Source organism: Sceloporus undulatus, chromosome 3 (assembly GCF_019175285.1).
Source record: "Sceloporus undulatus isolate JIND9_A2432 ecotype Alabama chromosome 3, SceUnd_v1.1, whole genome shotgun sequence".
NCBI lineage: Eukaryota > Metazoa > Chordata > Lepidosauria > Squamata > Phrynosomatidae > Sceloporus > Sceloporus undulatus.
This window is the reverse complement of record NC_056524.1, coordinates 232,456,804-232,478,720: the sequence shown is the minus strand read 5'-3', so window position 1 is coordinate 232,478,720 and position 21,917 is coordinate 232,456,804. Positions and strand designations below refer to the sequence as shown.

Here is a 21,917-nt window from a genome sequence, read left to right as displayed (position 1 = left end):
TTTTTTCCTGTGCTTAATAATCTTTATGATACAGAAAGATTGATATCTAAGGAAAGAGAAAGAATTACTGTCTTTAAAATGTGCCTCTACACAACACATCTCAAGATTATTCAATTAGTAATTTTGCCTTGAAAAGGAAAAGGTTTTCCACCCACTTTCAGTGAATTCGCCAGGTCTTTCAAATTCTCCATGGTTTGCACCCTTGCTAAAGTTTTGGAGCCCCCACCATTTCCCCAAGACTGAAAATCAAGGAGCATTACAAATTAAAGTGATTAAAAACATGGCTGGCTTCACTGTAAGGTGCCAAAACTTCAAAGTGGATTATGAAGTCTGGCATGAACTCTGTATTTGGGTTGTACTGTAACTCTCTTCACCCCACTTTTAATCGAATGTAAAATGCTGTTTTTCTTCCTCTTTCCTGAACTATGGAAAGTTGATGGCTGTTTTGACTATCCCAACACTTGAGTTTCATAGCACCTTTGTGAAATGCTTTATATTAGAGGCAAAATTTGAGTAGAGCACTACTTATTATTAGTAGTGCTGTTATGAAGCCAGATGGCAAGGCAGATGGCAGTGCTGGAATCCCAACTGATGAGTATGATAAAGTCTAGAAACCAAGACAACTGGTTCTAGCTCGGTACATCTAGTTATTCTATTTTATTTTCCCAGAATGTTGTGCATTTGGCCAACTTAAACAGATTAGAAAAGGTTTTATTTTTTCGTTCAGAAAAGCAGTCTAATTGATTAGCATTTCTGACTTTTAGTTGTGTTTAGTGCTGAATGTCTAAGGTAAGTGTGGGAATCATGTGGCCCTTCTGATTCAGGTGGAGTGCAACTCCCGGCATTCTTGGCTATGCTTTGGCTTAGGCCTTCTAGGAGTTGCATCCTGACAACAGCTAAAGAGTACCATGATTCCCACCCACTCTCCAAGAGCTGTAGACAGGAAAATGGTATTATATCATCATATTATATCATAGTTAGTACTTTTACTTTAACAGGGTTCTTACTGATGTTGTTGCCAAGTTCCATGAAGAACAATTAGATAGATATGTGCAGTCATATGTAAAGGTAAGTATGTTTAAGTCACAGTTTATTTGTTTCCATTAGTTTCAGCAGTTATCCTTGAGTCTTCTGCTTATGGTATTTTACAAAAATATTGTGTAAAGGGTACATTAGCTGGTGATTTATTGGCTGAGTCTCTTGTAAGAGTTAATGTACTGCAAGTAAGCAAGTGAATGTCAATGGTAAATTTTAATAAGAAAGGTGCCCTTGAAAGCTTTTTAGTGTGCTTTGAAGTAGCTTGTGCTGAACTATATTCCCTAGCTTTCTTGTTATTTTCTCAAGAACCCTTTTTATTATCTAAATTACAGTGCTTTTGTACCTGCTTATGGTATGTGAAAAATTTTAAAATCTTCCAGCATGACTTCTTGCACTTTTTAATTTTATTTTTGTTATTTGGCACTGCTTGTTCTGTCTCCTCCATTTAATTTTCACTAAAGAATGCCATTGAATTGTGGGGGGGGGGGGAATCACCGTCAAGAACTGTATGCAGTTCTTGCATACAGCGCTATTAACAATGCCTCTTGAGCTTAAGAAAACACAGAAGTGTATTCACATATTCAACAAATTTGGTGCAGCAAGAGAATCCTTTCTCTTCGTTGCTATTATTATAAAATATTTTCATATTGTAGTACTCAAAGCACTGAACAACAATCTTTAAAGATAAAATGAGATACCAAGACTGTAAGCCACAAAGGAAGAGATGGATGGATGGATGCATGTGATGTTATAGGTTCTGGTGTGCCCAGTGGCCTGCTTTGCTCTTGTCGACAGAGCAGAAATGCTACTGGAGCTAAAATTTCATACACTTTCCCCTTTTCTATTGGTGTTATTTTTTCTTTTGATGCATTTTAAGTGCAGGTCCTTGCCCTTCTCACCTCAGCTACCTATCCCTTTTTGACCCTGTCCAAAAGCTGGGAAGAGATATTGAGGGTACCAATGTCCTCCTTCATTGAACGTTATCTGAGACCTTCAGAGTGGAAGCTCTATTCTTGGACAGACAATTCAAGGCCTATAAGATTGTAGGTTAAATTATCATTGGGGGGAAAAGCTCTTTAAAAAAAGTACAGTTACAGTTTATGGTAATTTTCCAAGTCATCCCAGAGTAGAGGCTAAAGTTTCTTCAGTGGAAAAAAACACTGGAATATCAACACGTAATTCTTCCAATTCAGGAGGTTAGCAGAGATGAGGGGGAACAAAATTCAAAGTTTTGGGGATCACTAAAATGTGACAAACAAAGTGAGTTTTCAGGTTCTTCAGAACTCTTCTTTAGGCCCAATGGTTAATTATTATTATTATTATTTTTAGAAAATCGAGACTTTATTTAAAAAGAGCCCAGAAATCAGCCCAACACTGTGCCATTGCGGAGTGTTATTTGTAGGGGATGAGACAGTATAATGTATGTTAAATTCTTTGAATCCTCAGAAATTCTCTACAAATGCAATCATCATTGTCACCACCATCTATATCATTACTTCACTATGGCTTAAACATGATATTGCAGTCAAAAATGTATCAGCTGCCAAAGTGACAACACTTGTCTTCCCCTTTTTAGGATATTTGGTGCAAAACATGATGTCATCATTCGGCATAATGATGTTGGGCTAATCATTGGGTGTCCCTAGCCACTACAGGATAAGACAAGAGATATGAGGCTGCTAGAGTAGCCTTGCATCTGCTGTACCATCAAATTCCAACTAAGAAACATGTGTTTTAAAAAATGTTTATTAATAAACACTTACAAGCTCAGTTGCATTTAATGCTTTTCATAACATAGAGAGTACATAATTTCTTTTGAGACATCATATCCCATTATACAAATTAAATTTAGAATGTCATTGATGTAGATTTAATTGAGTATTTGTTCACATATAAATGCCAAAGGAATATGCGGTTGTTTAATTAGTTGATTCTTATAGTGTTCAGTGCTTATTGTGGACAGAACAGCATGGGTGGAATAGTTAGTGTACTCACTCTTTCCATATTATACTGGGTTGGGGGAGAAACACTAAATATGGCAGTCACTGCATTTTCATGCATTTCTGGATTGGCTAAATGCTATAATTTAGAGCAAAAGAATGGTGCATGTGCAAAATAAATGCAGCTGTTGATACTTCCATGCTGGCAGGAGTGATGCTTCAGTATTTAAATGTATCTGTTCCACATTTCATTGTTTATTTTATCTCACTGGGAATGTTTTGAATGTGATTACATTACATGTTAAAAAAAGATTTTGGTTTCTGTAAGTACAAAAAAAATTTTTAGGCCCTTTTAGTAAATTTTACATCTGTCACATGTTACCTCTACTGGTGACAGGTGTTCATATAAAATGTTGATCTATATGGGTCAATACGTTGATCCATATGGGTCATGTTTTTTACCAATTTGTTGAGAGTAGTAATTACCTATTGATTTGTTTAAAAAGTTTGGTTTTGTTTTGTTTCAAAACACTAACACAGTTTTTAGTTGAAGGGTTGGTACTCTCTTCAGGGCTGATATGAAATCCCATAAGTTTAACCATTTTGAAACAAAGCAGGGAAAAGAACTTAATGAACCCACAGATTCCTGCAGTATCTGAATTATTCACAGATTCTAATTCCTTTGTATTCAAAGTACAACACAATCTCATATACATCTGTTTGGAAATTGGTCAGCATAGGTCTGCAGCTTAGGAGTAAGCTCCATGGAACTCGGTCTAATTTACTGCTGAGCAGTGCAAAGGAAGTAGTTTCAGCAGCTGCAGTTTGCATAGAAACCTCAACACCTAGGGAATTTTTCTCTTCCCCATAAATATTAAAGCTGTCTGAGACCTGTCCTTTTCTGCAACTAGCCAACATATTGTTCTTCTAAGTGACCTTCATTAATGGTATTCACATGTAGAACTGCCAAATAATTGGACAATTTTTGATGATTCACAAAGTTCATAATTTCATTATGACAGCATTTAAATGAATATGCATGATGCCAAATCATAAATTTAGATGATTCATGGAATGACGTGTGCAAATTCATAGTTCAGTGGGCAAAAACTGGCATTTAGTACTCAACAAAGACAATAATTAATAATTTCTTTTTCATTTCCCATTATCTACTCTTTTACATATCTACTTAGAAGTAAATTCCTTTGAAGTCATTGGGACTTTTTTTGAGTTAGGATTGTAGCTGAATCTCATTTTTTTTAAAAAAAAGTGTGGGGGGTTGCAGTTAACTTTTGGCATTATGAAATGAAATTTGCTTTTAGCAAACCTTTTGGTGTTACAAAATGAAATTAATTCATGATACATGAAATTAAGGTGCAAAATTCTAATTAAAACTTAACTTTAATAGAAAGACCATGGCTATATCAAGTATAATGCTCAGCAGATATCAATGTTGTATGGATGAATTTTCTCACTACAGCTTGTTCTTTTGTTTTGTTTTTTTTGTTTTGTTTTCATACTATTAAATCATGCTTCCCCTCCACGGTTTTAGTATGTGTTCAAGACCAAATCATTTGAAGAAAGGACAATTCATGAAGAGCTGGCCAAGAACATGACTGGCCTTTTGAAATCAAATGAACAAAGGACAGTGAAACATGTTCTAAAGGTGAATCTTCCTCTTTTTATCCCTACCCCCCCCCCCCGCCAGCTAAAAGTGTTGGAAAAGTTTGTGTATATTTAGCTTTCATGCAACAGGATTGATGTCATCAGCTCCCCCCATGTTTTAGACTGTAGCTGTCATTGGCCCTAGAAAACAAGACTATTAGTAAGAAGGAAGGGAGCTGCAGTCCAACAGCATCTGGCAGAGCATGTATTTCCCATCTCTGGTGTTTTCTGCTGTGTTTTAATTATTTGCTCTATAGAGGACAAAATGCTACACTTTCATACAGTATAGAATGTTACATTGTGTATTATATGTATATGAATACTGTCTACCTTGAAGTGAGAGGACAGCTTGCTTAATCAGGAAATCCACATCTCATCCATAAATGGTTTATGGATAATGCTCTTTAAGAACAAAGAAACATTAAAATAGATTTCCAAAGACAGTTGTCACGGAAAAACCTCAGAGAAGATGATGTAATCTAAAATTCACCCATCATTATGAGAAAGCACTCAGGACTTAAAACTAAAGCATGTAATTTGAAGTTTAGGTCATTCAAAGCTGAGTGTTTGTATAAGGGATGGTAATTCTCAATTTTCCCTGTACCAATGGGTGTCAGGAAAAATCCATCTACTTTACATCTCACACTCTCTGGAGGTGTGATATTCCCCCACCCCACTCCAGGGAAATTGTAGGTGTTAGGCAGCTGACAATGTCCTGCAATTTCCCTCTTTCCAAACACCAATTCTGACAAGAGGATTTGAAAAAGATCTTTCAGCTCTCAAAGCAGGTGAGAAGAGAGAAAACTAGAAAGTCTTTTGACAGCTTTGACAGCTCCAAGTCAGGATATCTATGAAAGACTGAGGCTTGGGGGAAGGGATATTTTGGGGAAAACTAGATTATTTGCAATGTTTCTCCTCTGCATTGCTCCCCTCTCCCAGCCCTGGCTAGAGACCAGCTCTCAAATAAGAGCTATCAACTTTCCTGCAACTTCCCTCCTCCCAGTCAGCCCTCTCAACTGGTTGACAGCTGTAACATCTTTTCGCACCAGATTAATTATGTGCAACTTTGGGGCTGGTGTGGGAAGAAGGGAGGGAAAGTTGTGGAAAAACAGTACCCACTACATGTCAACTGGAACAGCTGAGCATTTTTCAATACAAGCTGTGCAATTTTGGACCAGAAAGGGAAACAAAATGTTCAGGCAAAGCTGCAGGAACTTTGTATTGTATTTTTCTTCCTGCACCAATTTTCAAAGGGGTTTGGAACCCCAATTTTGACCCCATTCAGGAAATTGATGAATTTCCATCCCATCCCTAGGTTGGATATTCATGTACAGAGTTCAGTTTGATCCTACTAAAAATTATGCAGTCCCTACAGTTGTGAACATGAAACAGGGATAAATACTCCAGCTGGCATACCAATAGAACCATTCCAAGCAACAGAGACAGAATTCACTCAAATTCTAAAAAAAATATATCAACAAATATGGAAAACAAAACTATGGCCCACAGATTGGAAACACTCAATATACATTCAAACCCCCAAGAAAGGGGACACCAGGAATTGTAGTAACAACCAGACCGTTGCATTAATGTCCCATACAAGCAAAGTGATGCTCAAAATTTTACAACAAACACTTTTACCATATATGGAGTGAGAAATGCCAAATATCCAAGTTGGGTTGAAGAGGGGGAGGGGTACTATGGATCATATTGCAAACATACACTGGATAATGAACTTCATCAAATAATTTCAAAAAAAGAGCATGTGTTTTATACATTATAAAACAGCCTTTGACTGTGTAGATCATGAAAAACTATGGATCACTGTTAAATAAATGGGTGTACCACAACATTTGATTATCCTATTGTATAACCTGTACTGAGGCCCAGTCCTGGGAAAAGAGTTGGAAATAAATAAATAAATAAATAAATGACAAGAGGCCACTGTAAAACAGAATATGGAGAAGCAGACTAGTTTCCAAAGGGGAAAGAGGTCAGCGAAGGCTGCATTTTATCACCCTGTCTGTTTAACTTGTATGCTGAATGTATCATATGCAAAGCTAGATTGGACTCTGAGAAACGAGGTATGAAAACTGGAAGAAGGAATAGCAACAATTTTAGATATACAGAAAATACCAAAGACTTGGAATGATTACTGAAGAAAGTCAAAGAAGAAAGTTACCTGGCAGGTTTACAGTTGAAGATTAAGAAAAGAAAAATAATGACCATAGATTATTTACATAACTTTCAAGCAGACAATTACGATACTGAAATAGGGGGGAAAATCCTATATCTTGGTGTTATCATTAATCAGAACGGACACTGCAGTCAAGAAATCAGAAGATTAGGACTTGGAAGGGCAGCTGTGAAAAAATTATATCATATCCTCAAGTGTAACAATATATCATTGGATACTAAAGTCAGGATTGTCCATGTCATTGTATTACCAATTTCTATGTATGATTGTAAAGGCTGGATAATGAAGAAAGCAGCTGGGAAGACAATCAACTTAATTGAAATGTTTTGCAGATAACTTGGACTGCCAAAAAGACAAATTGATGGGCCCTAGAGCAAACCAAGTCTGAACTCTCCCAAGAAGCCAAGATGGCTAAACTGAGACTGTCATACTTTGGACATACCATGTGAAGACATGATTCAGTAGAAAAGACAATGATGTTTAGCAAGGTGGAAGGCAGCAGGAAAAGGGGGAGACCACATTCCAGATGGATAGACTCAACCAACCATAGTCTGCAAGACTTAAGTAGGGCTGTTGGTGATAGGATAACTTGGAGGTCTTTAATTCATAGGGGTGTCCTAAGTCAAAGTTGTCTTGATACAGTTAATAACAAAAATTAATCAGAGAATCTCCATGTAGGGGTGGGGCCTCTCCAGTATGGGTCATCAAGCTTTACTGTTTAGCCAAAGACCATTGTCATAAAGATAGAGTACTGGAGATATTACCTATTGCTTGAGTTTTGATATGTTTGCCCTAATTGAGACCCAATACTAGTGCAGGGAGAAGAAAGGGAAATGAGAAAGTGAAGGCAGAAAAAGGGTGGCTATGAATACAAGAGGAGATAATGAATGTATTATGAGAAATGCCAGAATTATTACATATGAAGGTAGAAGGGGCAGACACAAAAAGGACCTAAAGTCTCCTACATAGCAGCTGCATACTTGGCAAAAATGTATTTTTTTTTGAACAGGGCTACCACTACTTACCAAACACATCATACTTCAGAGAAGTGTGACATCCTTTATAATAGACTGTCTAACAGCTCAGCAGCAATATATATATATATTTATTTTATAAAGGGAACTGAAAACTTGCAGAGGCCTTCTGCTAGCAGAACTGAGCAGAGTAGCAGTGTCTTCTCATTTCCTCTGCCGCAGCCAGGTGAACACTGCTCTTGGCAGGTTGGTGGGTAAGAAGTTGAACTAGCCTTCCAGAGCAACTTTGCTGGTGAGCTGCAATGGAGGAGGAGCAATCAAGAAAAACTGCTATACCATTCTCTTCTTCCTGTACAAGCGGAATTCCACTGAAAGAAATCTGGATCCATTCATAGTGTATTATTTGCAAGTACAGAAGGCAGAAATTAATTTAGGCCTTTGACAGTGAGACCTATAATCAGTTTTATTCATAGTGTGCACAACCATATCTGGAGTTAAGCTTTTTCATTTCTGGAAACAAGCTGGAATCCTGGCTCATCAAAGCAAATGTTCCACATTAGTTTTACAAAACTGTTTGAATCTTATTATGCAGGTTTTTTCATTAACCAGGTTATGGGAAAGATGTTTCTAATCCTAAAAAAAACACTGTAAAACAAGAGAGGACAAATTTTAGAAAGGAAAATAAACACTGCTGCCATTATAATTTCTTTCTTTCTTTCTTTCCTCTTTTTCATTTTAACAGCACTCCTGGTTCTTTTTTGCAATTATATTAAAGTCCATGGCACAATATCTAGTTGATACAAAGAGAGTACAGGTAAGACTGTGTGGTTCTCTTCATTATAAGTTAGTATGAATCAGTACTTGAACAAACACATATTTAAAATATTTTAATCAAACAGGCACCATCAGAGAATATTCATCTGATGATGCAAGAATTCAAAGTGCTGGTCATGATCTATAAAGCTCTACATGGCTTAGGTCCAGACTATCTGAAAGACCATATCTCCCCATACAAACTTGCCAGAGTTTTGAGATCTACAGGGAAGGCTTTCTGTCAGTCCCATCACCATCACAGTCTCACTTGGTGAGGACATGAGAAAGAGCTTTCTGAGGGGCTGCTTCCACCTTCTGGACCTCCCTTCTGCAGGAGGCTAGGCTGCTAAAGAGTTTTATATGGTTTTATGTAGTCATTTTAATTACTTTGACATTTTTATTGTGAAGGCTTGTTTAATTGACTCCATCTAGGAGCTATCTTGTGTCCCATTCTGGGAGAAAGGTGACATACTAAATAAATAAATACATTTTACAATATTTTATTATATATTCAGCTACTATGGCTTTTAGAATCTTAGAATCACTAGCCAAGATAGCCATGTGCTGAGGAAGAGAAGGTTAGGAAGTGACATGATAACCATGTTTAAATATTTGAAGGAATGTCGTATTGAGGATGGAGCAAATTTGTTTTCTGCTGCTGCAGAAACTAGAACATGGAACAATGGATTCAAACTAAAAGAAAAGAGATGCCTCCTAAATATTAGGAAGAACTTCCTGACAGTAAGAGCTGTTTGATAGTGGAATTCACTACCTTGGAGTGCACTGGAGTCTCCTTCTTTGGAGATCTTTAAAGAGAGGCTAGATGGCCATCTGTCAGGAGTGCTTTGATTAAGTCTTCCTGCATAGCAGGGGGTTGGATTGGATAGTTATTGTGGTCTCTTCCAACTCTATGATTCTATACACTAGCATGGTGTTAATGAGTACAGCCTTCCTCAATCTGGTACTATCAATTATAAGCAATTCCACTAGCTTTATATATACAGCTCTTGTGTTGATATTTTGCAGGCTATAGCATTAGTTTTTTTCACTGTGTGGGTGGAGCCAGCTTTCAAATCTTGAATGTTGCCATGTTGAGATGTCACCTGTTCTCTTTTCAGATTCCTCGTGCTCAGAGGTTTCCAAAATCTTTCCATAGTGAGCTGGATACACTCATAATGGTCTTATCAGATCATGTTGTTTGGAAGCACGTAGATGCTCTTGAAGAAACCAAGAATGCAAACCACAGTGTTGGTGGATTTCTCAAGGTGCGTTTTTCTTTGCCACAAATAGGCTCTGTGTGTGGAATTCCCTCCTCTAGGAGACACCATTGGTATTGATATTGGTCTCTTTAAGTTTGGGCTGATCACCCAGGCATTTTGGACATTGGATTCATGGCCAGATTTTAGTTTATCTGATTTTGTTGAGTGGCTATATGTTGTTTTAATTTGTTTTAAATCAACCAGCATCACTGATTTAAGATTAACCTACCTTGAAATCTTCAGATACACTGTGAGATGTAAATATTTTGATATGTAACATTTAACAAAATATTTATACCTCACAGTGCATCTAAAGATCTCAAGGTAGGTTAAACTTAAATCAGTGTTATTGGTTGATTTAGCATACAGACAATGGAATGGGACTTTCCTGACCTTGCTACACAGAGGAAGGAATGTAGAAGGTGGACTGAGCTAGATGAAGTGAGTTGTAGTCTATGGGTGTGTGGGGAGATCTGGAACTGAGCAGAACCATTTTCTGTAAGCAGAGCCCTTATGTCTATGGAAGGCATCCAACTCTCAGTCTGTAGTCTGAAAGGACAGTCCTAACCAAACAATGATTAGAATTCCAGAATCAATAGTGATTTACAAGGCATGAAGTACTATGAATGGTGCTTGTGCCAGTGAGAAAATAATTGCTTCCCATTAAAATACAAGTTTGTGCCTGCCTATGCCTACTTATCCTGCCAAAGTATGCAAACCAAGAAACTTCAGAACATCTAGGCTCCACAGCCAAGAAATAACAAGCTCCTTTATTAAAATATATAAAACAGCTAAGTTAATAAAGGGTTATTACTTTGTATTCTGTTAGAGGCATTGAATTTTAACATTTATATTTTACATTTCCTCCAGTGAGTTCAGTGCATACCTAGTTCTCCTCCCCACACACAATACTATGACGTAGGTGCAGTTGAAAAAGTGATTGGCCAAGGTCATCTAGTGAGTTTCCCTGCTTGGTGGAGACTTGAGCCTGGATCACATGAGTACCACTCCAGCACTCCAACTATTTCACCAGACAGAAGACAGATAAGAGTAGAGAGAGATGACTAGTTTTCATCAAAGATAAAAAGAGGGATTTGTAGTCATAGAGAAATAAAGGCTTTCTTTAGATGTGAAAGTGGATTTTATTTATTCAAAATATTTATAGGTCATCTTTGAGCATAGCCTAAGAGTAAAAACCTCCCAAGGTGGAGAGTTTTTCTTTGGGCTCTGCATAACCAATTATGTTTTGTGGAGCTTTAAAGCCACCCAATCCTTTTCTTTATTTGACAGACTTGGGAGAAAGGTGAACTATACATTAATTAAATAAATAAACAAACTTCTGATTTGAATTTTTTGTCCCAGAAGCAGACTATTGTCCACAGACCTGTTATAATTCACTATGACTGTAATAACTACTTGCTCTTCATTGGTGATCTTCTGTTGTTGAAAACGCTAAACCAAATGAATAACAATTTGATTTTTTTTTTGTCTTAGCGTTGTTTCACATTCATGGATCGTGGATTTGTATTTAAGCTGATCAATAGCTATATAAGCATGTTTGGACCAAGTGATGACAAGGTAAGAATTTATTATTATTATTATTATTATTATTATTATTATACTTTATTTCTAAAGCGCTGTAATTATACACAGCGCTGTACAAAGTTGGTAAAATTAAAGAGTATATAAAAGCCTGCCCAAGGCGTACATTCTAAGATAATAACAATTAAAAGAGGAATAGATAAAATTATCATATAGAAAAGAAAAACAAATTAAAAACATCAAATATAAAACATTTTTTGATTGTTGACATTCCACAAAAAAAAAAAAAAAACCAGTGGTAGAGAAACATATAGATTGATGTGAAGAAAGAATTGGTATCCCAATTGCATTTATTTTCTTTAGTATTAAGCAGCATTTCTTCTTGTTGTGTGCTGTCAAGTAGTTGCTGAATATTGGTGACCACAAGACAAACCTATGAGGTTTTCTTGGCAAGATTTGTTCAGAGGGGGGTTGCCTTTGCATTCCACTGAGCCTAAGAGTGTCACTTGCCCAAGGTCACCAAGAGGGTTTCCATAGTCAAGGGAAAGGTTGAACCCTAGTTTCCAAAGTCCTAGGAGTTCCCCGAAATCATGTTTAACTTGCTGTTTTTTGTTTGGAAAAAAAAGTTGCATTCTTATGCATTATAAACCTATGTAACAGCCTTGAATGCCAAGCAAGAATTGGGAAGAGATTGGATTGTTTCAAATAGTAAATGTGCGTAAATGATTGCCAATCATCTAATGTGGGGTAAATTTAGGGCATAAATGATGAATTTGCATTAATGTGCATTTGTAATCAAGTGGGAGTCTACTACCACTCAGTACACTGTTGTATGTGTTGCTTCTTAAAATGTCTCTACGATATTGTATGTCATGAAGGTTCAAATGAACATTTTGCTCAGTTAAGGTATCATGTGAATCAATATTAACCCCAATTTGCAATCCTGTTTATTTAGGACACACACAATCTATAGTTACTAGTTTAGTTGTAATGCTGGGCTCTGGTTTGATGTTAACCAGGAAGGGAATGATAGAATCAATGATCTGAGGAGAGATAAATGAGGGAAAATCTGAGTCCAAGGCATATCCCATGTTCTTACATTTGCAGAGCTTGGAAGCATTACCTTTTAAGTGATGAGTTCCAGAATTCTTCATGTTGGCTGGAGGATTCATGGAGCTGCAGTCCAAAAAGTTACTTTACCAATATCTGTTCATGTGCTTCCAAAACAGTTTGGCATTATACATAAACAAAACATGTGTAAAAATTGGTGTATATGAAATGTAAGAACAATTTGATGTCTGAGAAACTGTAATAAAGAAGCAGAAAAACAACTGTAGTTTTCAAAATGTTGTTTTACACAACAGATCACAATTATTGAATGTGGACTAATGGAAGAAAATAATGCAAGTGTGACTCCCCAATTGATGAGTGCAAATCAACCAATCTTTTTACATTCCAGATTTTGTTTCAATATAAATTTGATTTTCTTGAGGAAGTATGTAACCATGAACACTTCATCCCCCTGTGCCTTCCAATCAAATCTGCAAACATTCCAGGTAGGGGCTTGCGTTTAAAAAAATAAATGTGTCAGGTACTGCCTGTTGTCCTAAGCACACTTACACAGAGATAAAAATATTGGGATATTTAACCTAAACACAAATATATGAAATCATTTTCTATATGTTTTTAAAGAATAAGCATATAAAACTATGGATTTAAAATAATCAATAAATTGTATATTTCAAAGTTGTTGTTTTTAAATTTGGCTTTATTGTTAGTTTATATTTTGTGAATTGTCCAAAATTTTAGAAACGGCAGGATATATGCATAAAATAAATAAATACAAAATGGAAGCAAGAATGCTTCATTAAACATGGACTTGGTTTAGAGTATTCGTACTGCAGCTAAAATAAAAGTCTAAATCCAATTACTAGTTCCAATTAGATGAAACTCAGGTCCAAAATACACTGCAGAAATAATCCAGTTTGAGACTACTTTAACTGCTCTGGCTCAGTTCTAGGGATTCCTGGGAACTGTAGTTTATTGTTGCACCGGAGCTCCCTCTGATAGAGAAGGCTACATGTCACAAAACTGCAGTTCCCAGAATTCCCTAGCACTGGACCAGGACAGTTAAAGTGGTCTCAAACTAGATTATTTATGCAGTGTGTTTTCTACCTCACTTCATTAAAGCAGCTAGCATATGAAGTGACTTAAGAAATTCTTCTTGATCCAGTGGATCAACTCCAAATGAAATTAGTGATTGGATTAAGGCCATTCTTTACAATGAAGGGTCTCACTGAAAGAGCAGCTTTCGTGAATTGCTCTAGTTGAGAAGAGATGGAGTAATTAAAGCTGAATTAATTACGTATTTTGAATCAAGAATGAATCCAAAATCATATATGTCAGCAACATTAATCAAGTTTCTACACTGTTTCTGAGAACTGGTTGAAAGTACTCCTAATATGACAGACAATAACTCACTATTATTGAAGATCAAATGTGATTGTGGGATTACTTCAAGGAAAAAATGAAATATCTGTCCCAAATTCCCAATCAAATTATACCATTAAATTGGAAATGAATGTGCACTGTCCTTTTCCATCAGATATTTTGATAAAGTAAAAAGTATTTTATAGAATTTCTTTGTTCATCTTGGCAGCAGCACCATGCAGGAGGATATTCTTCTTGTCCTCTTAACAGATGGGGAATGAGACTGAAAGAAGTACAACTTAGTTCTACTCGATGGGGATGATTTAAATTTTTTAAATAAATTAACAGATCAAAATCTGATTGCTTCATTCTGAATCAAACACTTGTTTCTTTTCATGTTTTTATTGTGGTCCAGTAAGGTTAAATTTAATCACAGAACCAAGAATGTATGATCAGCAGATGCCATCTGGAAAATACAGGTTCTACTGCAATACAGTTGCAGTCATTCTTTCCTTTTTTTACTCCACATTTGCTCTTTTCCTCTCCCCAGAGTAGTAGATAATTGTACCCAGGGAACAATTGCTCTTGTCCTCTGACATTCCTTCCTCCCTATTGCCGGGCCTGAGGCTTTATAGTGGACTATACATTTAAGCAGAAATCCTCTGAACTGTGATGAGTCCATGTTGAAATTCAGAGGGCAATTTTTGGCATCTCCCCAACTCTCAGGGAGCTGCACCAACAGATTTGGCAGTGGCTCAGATGGCTGTCTTTAATTTCTAGAGAGTTTTTTCAACCTAAAAAAAGTGTTTCAGCTACACCACACTCCCAAGGACACAAGTTCCCATTCCTCCTCTATGCACACAATGGGGAGTAAACTAAATTGAAAATGAGAAGACATGCCTTTGAGGATACAAGTGTTAAACAGCCACACACAATTATAGTAGGGAAGCTGGGGAAGAGGCACATGAACTCATCTTAAGAAACTTTCAGGTGATTTGAATAAGAAAGAGGATATAAAAAAGCTGACCATCATTAACAGAATCATTATCGTAATTATGTACAACTAAAATTCTTGTTTCCTCTCCCCTCATCCTGCTCCATTCTGTAAAATCATAAGATCCAACAACACCATCAGAAACAACACAGCTGTATCATGCATCAGGTAAGAATTCATCGCTTCATGGTTTCCATGAGCATCAGTTATATATGAATGCATGGACCATATACTGCATTATACTGCTTGTATAATGGACTTTGTATTAGCACAGTAACATACCTGGAAGGAACTATATTAGTACTTGCATCAGCACTATCCAGAATATCCAATGAGAAGGAAGATGGAAGTTGCAGTCCACCCAGTAGCGTCACTGGGGGGAGGGGGTGCAGATCACACTGGGTGAAACCCAGAAGGGGAGTGACACTCAGTTAGGCTCTGCTTCCCCTTCAGGGCAGATGGAGTGTACACACACCCTTGCAGCCTGCTCCGTCTAGGGAAAAAGCCCAGGACAGAGGAGGAGAAGCATCTTGCCACTATCACCCCCTCTTTTCCAGCTGTCTTCTGAGTCCAGCAGGGACTTGGAAGGCATGGGGTAAGGTGGGGAGCGTACCTCACAGTCCTTGCTGGACTCAGAAGGCATGGCGGGAGGCTGCACTTTTGGCCCCACCCTCAAGCTCTGTCCCAGGAAGCCCCAACCCCAGGAAGCCCCAACCCCAGGAAGCCCCACCGGATGACATCTGGGCTAGGAATGCCACTGAGTCTACCATCTCGAGAATCACAAGTTGTCTGTCCCTGACATAGACCAAGGGGCTTTACACACCCTTTCCAAAAGGCCCATGTTCTTCCAGCCTGGCATCATCCTATTTAGATGACGCAGGCCAACAGCCCTGGGCTGGGGCTGGGGAGACAGGACACTATTCTAGTGGATCTGGCCTGACTCAAACAGCCCTTAACACAGTCTTTTAAAACTGGCTTTTTGCGGTGGAGTTTCCCAGAAAATTTCCCATTTTCCCAAAAACTCTGCTTGTGACAGCCAGCAGACTGGACAGCCAAGTACCCCCTTACCTGCCACCACTGCCATTCTACTTGCAAGCACCAATTGCAGCCTGCGATGTCAGAATGGGATGCCTGGATACATGGGTCAAGACAGGCACTTCCTTTCTGACCTTATAAATTGTGGGAGGCCTGCAATTAGAATAGCAGTGGTTAGGGGGAAAGTGGCAACCTCCGCCTTACCTGGATTCAGTTTTAGTCTGTTTTCCCTTATCCAGTCCATTACCGCCCTAAGACAGTCATTCAGAGGAGGGATGCCATACTTAGTCACTGCATCAATCTGAGACATGGAGAAACATATTTGGGTGTCATCAGCATAATGATAACACCCCACCCCATGTGTCCGGATGATCTCACCCAGTGGCCTCATGTAAATTTTAAACACTTGTAAATGTTTAAAAAAAAATTCTTTATGGACCTTGAAAAAGAAAATGAGACTTTACATAGACAATTAAGTTATCCTGACCTGAACTTTATTGCTCAGAAGTAGATTGTTCATCTGTATCATCCATCCCAGAAGTAAAGAAAAACCCAATTCTAAAGAATGAATAGTTCCACTAGCATAGCTGTGCTGAATTACATTTTTGCAACAGCTACTGTGCAGAGCAGTTGTGCAAGAGGTTGCATAACCATATATGCAATCAGCTGTGTGCATGACTGCTGGTATAATAGACTTCCAGTTAGCATAGTATCATAATTTACATACTGGTACTCTGGTTTGTTGAGACTGGTCCAATAAAAAGCTGTGTGGAAGCATAAGTAGCATTTAAAAACCAAACAAACCACCAGATTGATTAATAGTAATGTGAGGGAAAGATGCAAGACTCTTATACTAACCATAGCATATATGTTTCTTAGATAAATTATAACACAGCAGGTTTCAAGCATATAACAAACCTCTTCCCTAATTTTTTCAAGATATTCCAGAATACACTCTGACAAATGAGTTTTGCCAGAAGCATTTCTTAATTGGATTACTTCTTCGAGAGGTTGGGTGGGCTCTCCAAGAAGACCAGGATATTAGGCACATGGCTTTGGCTGTACTCAAAAATCTCATGGCAAAACATTCATTTGATGATCGGTACACAGAGAGGGTAAGAACTGATAATCTTTTACTTTACGTGCATTATAAGAATAAGAATTGAAGTTCTGCAATTGAGCTGACTCTTCTAACTACTTTTTCTTCAGGAGAAACAGGCAAAAATAGCAAACCTATATATGCCTCTTTATGGCTTGCTGTTGGATAACATGCCAAGAATATATATGAAGGATATGTTTCTGTTCAACGTAAATATATCCAATCAGGTGAGTAAAATAGGATTCTAGAAACATGTTGGATAATTATTTAATTTTTTAAATAGTGTTGCAAAAATTTCTATTTTCAAACTGTTATTCTCTGGCTAAGTAATTAAGTTAATTTATCAACAATTAGAATATGATGACCACAATTCACTAGCTTGAAGTCATTTAAATGACCTACATTTGCAAAGCTGTAACTTGAGGATGGTCACATGGGTCAAGTAACTTGATTATACATGACTTATCCACACATTAAAATTTGTTTAAAAACCTACCCATAGCACAACATCTACAGAGGCTTCTTAGCTATACCAGAACTTGGTAACATTATATTTTCCAAAGCACTAGAATTTCCCATCCAGCAGATCTATAGTACAATGTTAACTGAATTTTCAAGTCGAGGTTCTAAATCTGTGGCAGGTAACTCAAGTTATATAAAAGAAATGAAATAGTAAATGCCATGAGAGACTTGTAAATAGACTTTATGTGGGGGAGGGAGACAGTATTCTGGAAGGCAAAAGGGATGGAGAAAATAGTCAAACTGTCATAGAGGGAACAAGACAAACAGTGCAAGGACCCAATAGTGGGAGGCAAAAAAACTTGCACAGGCAGCAAGTAGGGGGGACCCATGGTTTAAGATGTCTCTACACTAATGGACAGAGCATGGGAAATAAGCAAGTTGAAACTGAACTCCTAGCACAACAAAGCAAATATTATATAACAGACATTGCTGAAACCTGGTGGGATGTGTCTCATGATTGGAATGTAGAAATAGAGGGGTATAACCTTTTCAAGAAAAATAGGCAAAACAGGAAAGGAGGAGGAATAGCCTTATAGGCCTGAAACAGACAGGCTTAAAAAGCTGGCTTCTGTGTGGCTTGGGAGTGACACATGCCTCCATGCCATGCACTGGGACTGCCTAAGGTGCCCCGAAAAGGAGTGAATCTTTCCCACTTCTTGCCGCAGTCCATTTGGGACCATGGTGTGTGGTTACCCTGGCCCCAGGACGATTGGGCTGGGAGTGGCTTCTGGCCATTCCTTCCTGCTCATCTGTTTTGTTCCATAGTTTCTCATGTGGTAGAATCATAGAATCATAGAGTTGGAATAGACTGCAAGGACCAACCCCCTGCCATGCAGGAAATCACAATCAAAGCATCCCCGACAGATGGCCATCCAGCCTCTGTTTGAAGACCTCTAAGGAAGGAGACTCCACTACACTTCGAGGGAGTTTGTTCCACTGTTGAACAGCCCTTACTGTCAGGAAGTTCCTCCTAATGTTGAGGGTGGAATCTCTAGTTATACCATGCCTCAAAGCTGTCATTAGTTTCAGAAATTGCTTATTTGAAAGTCTCCATATTGAAATCCAGCTGCATAAGAAAGTTTCAATTACCAGAAAGAAGAAACCTAAGCCTTTTGCTTGATGCATGTGTTAGGAATATTAAATGATTCTTTGAATCTGTTCTAAATCAGTATAAAGCAAAATATCCCAATTGAGTTGTATAGGTCCTATAACTCATTTGGCTAGTGAGGCAACAATGCTTCCTCCATTCACCATAGTTTAAGATTACTTCCAGTTACTAAGCTCCAATAGCTGAATGGATCCTGATCAAGCAACTTGTAAGGAAGCTAATGCTGGATGTATTCTTATTAGCCAGCATGATATACATAGTGCACGTATGACCCAAAGACACAGTTTAGAAAGAAAATGATGGATGAATGAAAAAAGGAGATGAAAAAATAATCTTGCAGCAACTGTAGTAATAATAATAAGTTGATTTCAGTATAAGCTTTCACAGACGATTGCCTTCTTCTTCAGATTCAAGAGCATTCATTCTTTTCTATGGTAGTATCTGCCCAGAAGTCTTGAGTTCACAGTTCAGTTCAGTTGTAAGCTTCCTAAGGGCTCTTATATAAGCTGCTTTTTGGGCTTAGCCTTTCATGGAACAGTAAAGGTAAAGTTAGTCCCTTGGCATGAACATCTAGTTATAACCAAGTAATAGATTACCATAGTGTTAAGAATAAGCCATTACTGGCATTAATCAGCTGAAGCTGGGGTTTTTGTTTTATGCCAAATGTCATATCAGTTCTAAGAAAAAAAGCCTGGTGTGATACCATTATAAAAGGCTATAAGACTAGGAGGCAGGATTTGAATGATGATAATATGAGTAACTAAATTTGTTCCTTTGTTCTCATTGAAATCCAGGGATCCAGAGATGATTTGAGCACTACTGGAGGATTTCAGAATCAGGCAGCAATGAAACATGCAAATTCTGTAGATACCTCTTTTTCCAAAGATGTTCTTAACTCTATAGCAGGTATGAAAGCATTAGCATAAAAGTAACTGGCTGTTTTGCTTCACTGTCAGTTTTCATTGTTAACTTTTTCAAGTCAGATTATTTCCTTAAACTCTGCAGTGGAGGTTCTTCTTAAACTACCTTCTGCTCATTAATTGTAAATAGGTAAAGAGCTTTATTTGTTGTAGTGTTCCACTTATGGATCCTCTTCCCCACAGTGTAGCCACTGTCCTGTTTTTAGCTGGCTGTCTTGGACTTTCAATTGAAATGCAGTATGGAGAGATTTTTAATTAATTATAAGTAAATGAAGGAGCCTGTAGGTTTAATGAATAAATAAAGAAAATTAGCCCACAGCTTCAGAAAGTTAATTCTGAATTTTCCAGCTTGTATGACAATTGAGCATGTTGGTTAGAGAAATCTAAACAAGTAACTTTTCCAAATTCTGTCTAAATTATACAATAACAATGCTATTTATTCAGAATGCAAAATTAATTGCAATTTAATTTTCCACTGCAGTAGTCTTTCATCATTTGTGTCTGATAATATCTCTTAAGTTATACATAACAAAGTATGTATCATTGCATTTATCTTTATATGTATTTATCTGAATTCCATTACATGAACTCAAACCCATACCCATTGAATGTTTTCTTTGACTGAACTACATTGTGTTTTCAACAACAGTGCCAGTCTTACATAGCTGTATTTTGGGTTTTCATTCTTCTGCCTCATTTTTTGTGTCCATAAACATCATTCTAGCATGTTCGCTGTGACTTTCATTTCCAGCCTTTTCATCAGTAGCTATTTCTACAGCCAACCATGCAGACTCCAGAGGCTCCTTAGCAAGTCTTGACTCTAACCCCAGCACCAATGAAAAGAACAGTGAGCCAGCAGAAGCCTGTGAAAAGGTATATATATATATATATATATATGCATGCAAACAGTAAAATGCAGTGTTTACAACTGAAACTATTTTTTATGATTACAATGATTTTCTGCATTTGACTTTTTGACAGATTGCGAGACCACTTTCTCTGATTGGGTCAGCTCTGCGCTTTGACAAGCTGGATCAGGCTGAAACTAGATGTCTCCTAATGTGTTTCCTTCAGATTATGAAAACAATTTCAGAAGGTAGGGGATATTACCATGATAACTGCTTGCATCTTACTTGAGTTCATTATAACCTTTAGCTTCATTTGGTACCAAAACATCCAGTGAATTTTGGCTGAAGCTATCAGTGAGTCAGAAATATGTCACTCACAGATGTTGTTCTGCAACTTCCATCAGACCAAACCAATATAACCATCAGTTAGGTCTGATGGGAATTGGAGTCCAACAACATTTGGTAGATCAAATGTTTCCCATCCCTGTTATAAACAATAGTAGTAGCAGCAACAACAACACATCATGGAAGGAATCATGGAGTGGGAAACCTTTTTCCTGTCAAGTCTGGCACTCCTTGGTAATTCTAAAATTGCTGTTCTGTTAGGTGCCATAAGTTGCTTATGAGCAGAATTGAAGCCAGCAATGTCCATCCATCTGAACTAACTAATCAATGGCAGAGGGATTTAAATCAAGGACTACATGATGTTTTAGGTATATTCCATTTGGATCATTGTAATGTGTTCTGTGTCTGACTTCCTTTCTAAAATGAACTTCAGTTGGTCCAGGAAGCTGCAGCCAGTTTGTTTACTGGGGCTGGTTATAAGCAAATACTCCCTGGTCATTACAGCGATACTACTGTACTGTTATTTTCTGAATATAATTCAAAGTGCTGCTTATGCTCTATAGAGCCATATCTGAAGGACCATATTCTATATGAGTCTACTCGGGGAAACCTTCAGTCGACTCAGACCCTTTGCTTGGTCCTGCCAACCTCACAGGTAAATCTGGTGGGAATGTGGGAGAGGTGCCTCTTGGTGGCCATTTACAGGCTCTAGAACTACTTTCCTATGGAGCTTTTAAAAAGGTTAGAAGGAAAGGTTAGAAGTATTTGACAGTGTTCTATTTAGGTGAAATGACTGAATGCAAACACTAAGGAAACCCAGCTTGGTATAAATGAATATGATAGGAACAAGAATACATTTTTGTTTAGCTGCAAGTAGCAAAAAATCATTAAAAAATGGCTATGGTTACCTTGTGCCTGGACTGGTATGAAATACAGCTCAAGTAGGAAATAATGCATGGATATTTTTGGTGTCTTTTTCTAGATACATTGATCTCCTACTGGCAGAGAGCTCCATTCACAGAGATAACAGATTTTTTCAGCATTTTAGAGTAAGCTTACTCTGAGGTTTGTTCTTCTGAGGTTGTTGTTAGTGATACAATGAAATAAAATGAAAGGAAATTCTAAGTGTGACATGTTGTGTCCAATGGCAACCATACTTTTAATCCTCACACTTAGGCCTGTTACAGA

The 21,917-nt window shown here is 37.6% G+C and overlaps 1 protein-coding gene across 1 annotated transcript in view; it reads left to right on the top strand.

The window, feature by feature from the left end:
- DOCK10 (dedicator of cytokinesis 10) overlaps positions 1-21,917 on the top strand; it is a 190,322-nt gene that overhangs the window by 122,083 nt on the left and 46,322 nt on the right. The window contains exons 25-37 of the mRNA XM_042458523.1: positions 999-1,068; positions 4,531-4,644; positions 8,557-8,628; positions 9,746-9,892; positions 11,381-11,464; positions 12,888-12,984; positions 14,976-15,020; positions 16,827-17,002; positions 17,097-17,213; positions 19,411-19,522; positions 20,288-20,409; positions 20,518-20,632; positions 21,712-21,778. Coding sequence (XP_042314457.1) covers positions 999-1,068; positions 4,531-4,644; positions 8,557-8,628; positions 9,746-9,892; positions 11,381-11,464; positions 12,888-12,984; positions 14,976-15,020; positions 16,827-17,002; positions 17,097-17,213; positions 19,411-19,522; positions 20,288-20,409; positions 20,518-20,632; positions 21,712-21,778 — 1,338 coding nt within the window. The remainder of the gene's footprint in view (positions 1-998; positions 1,069-4,530; positions 4,645-8,556; positions 8,629-9,745; positions 9,893-11,380; positions 11,465-12,887; positions 12,985-14,975; positions 15,021-16,826; positions 17,003-17,096; positions 17,214-19,410; positions 19,523-20,287; positions 20,410-20,517; positions 20,633-21,711; positions 21,779-21,917) is intronic.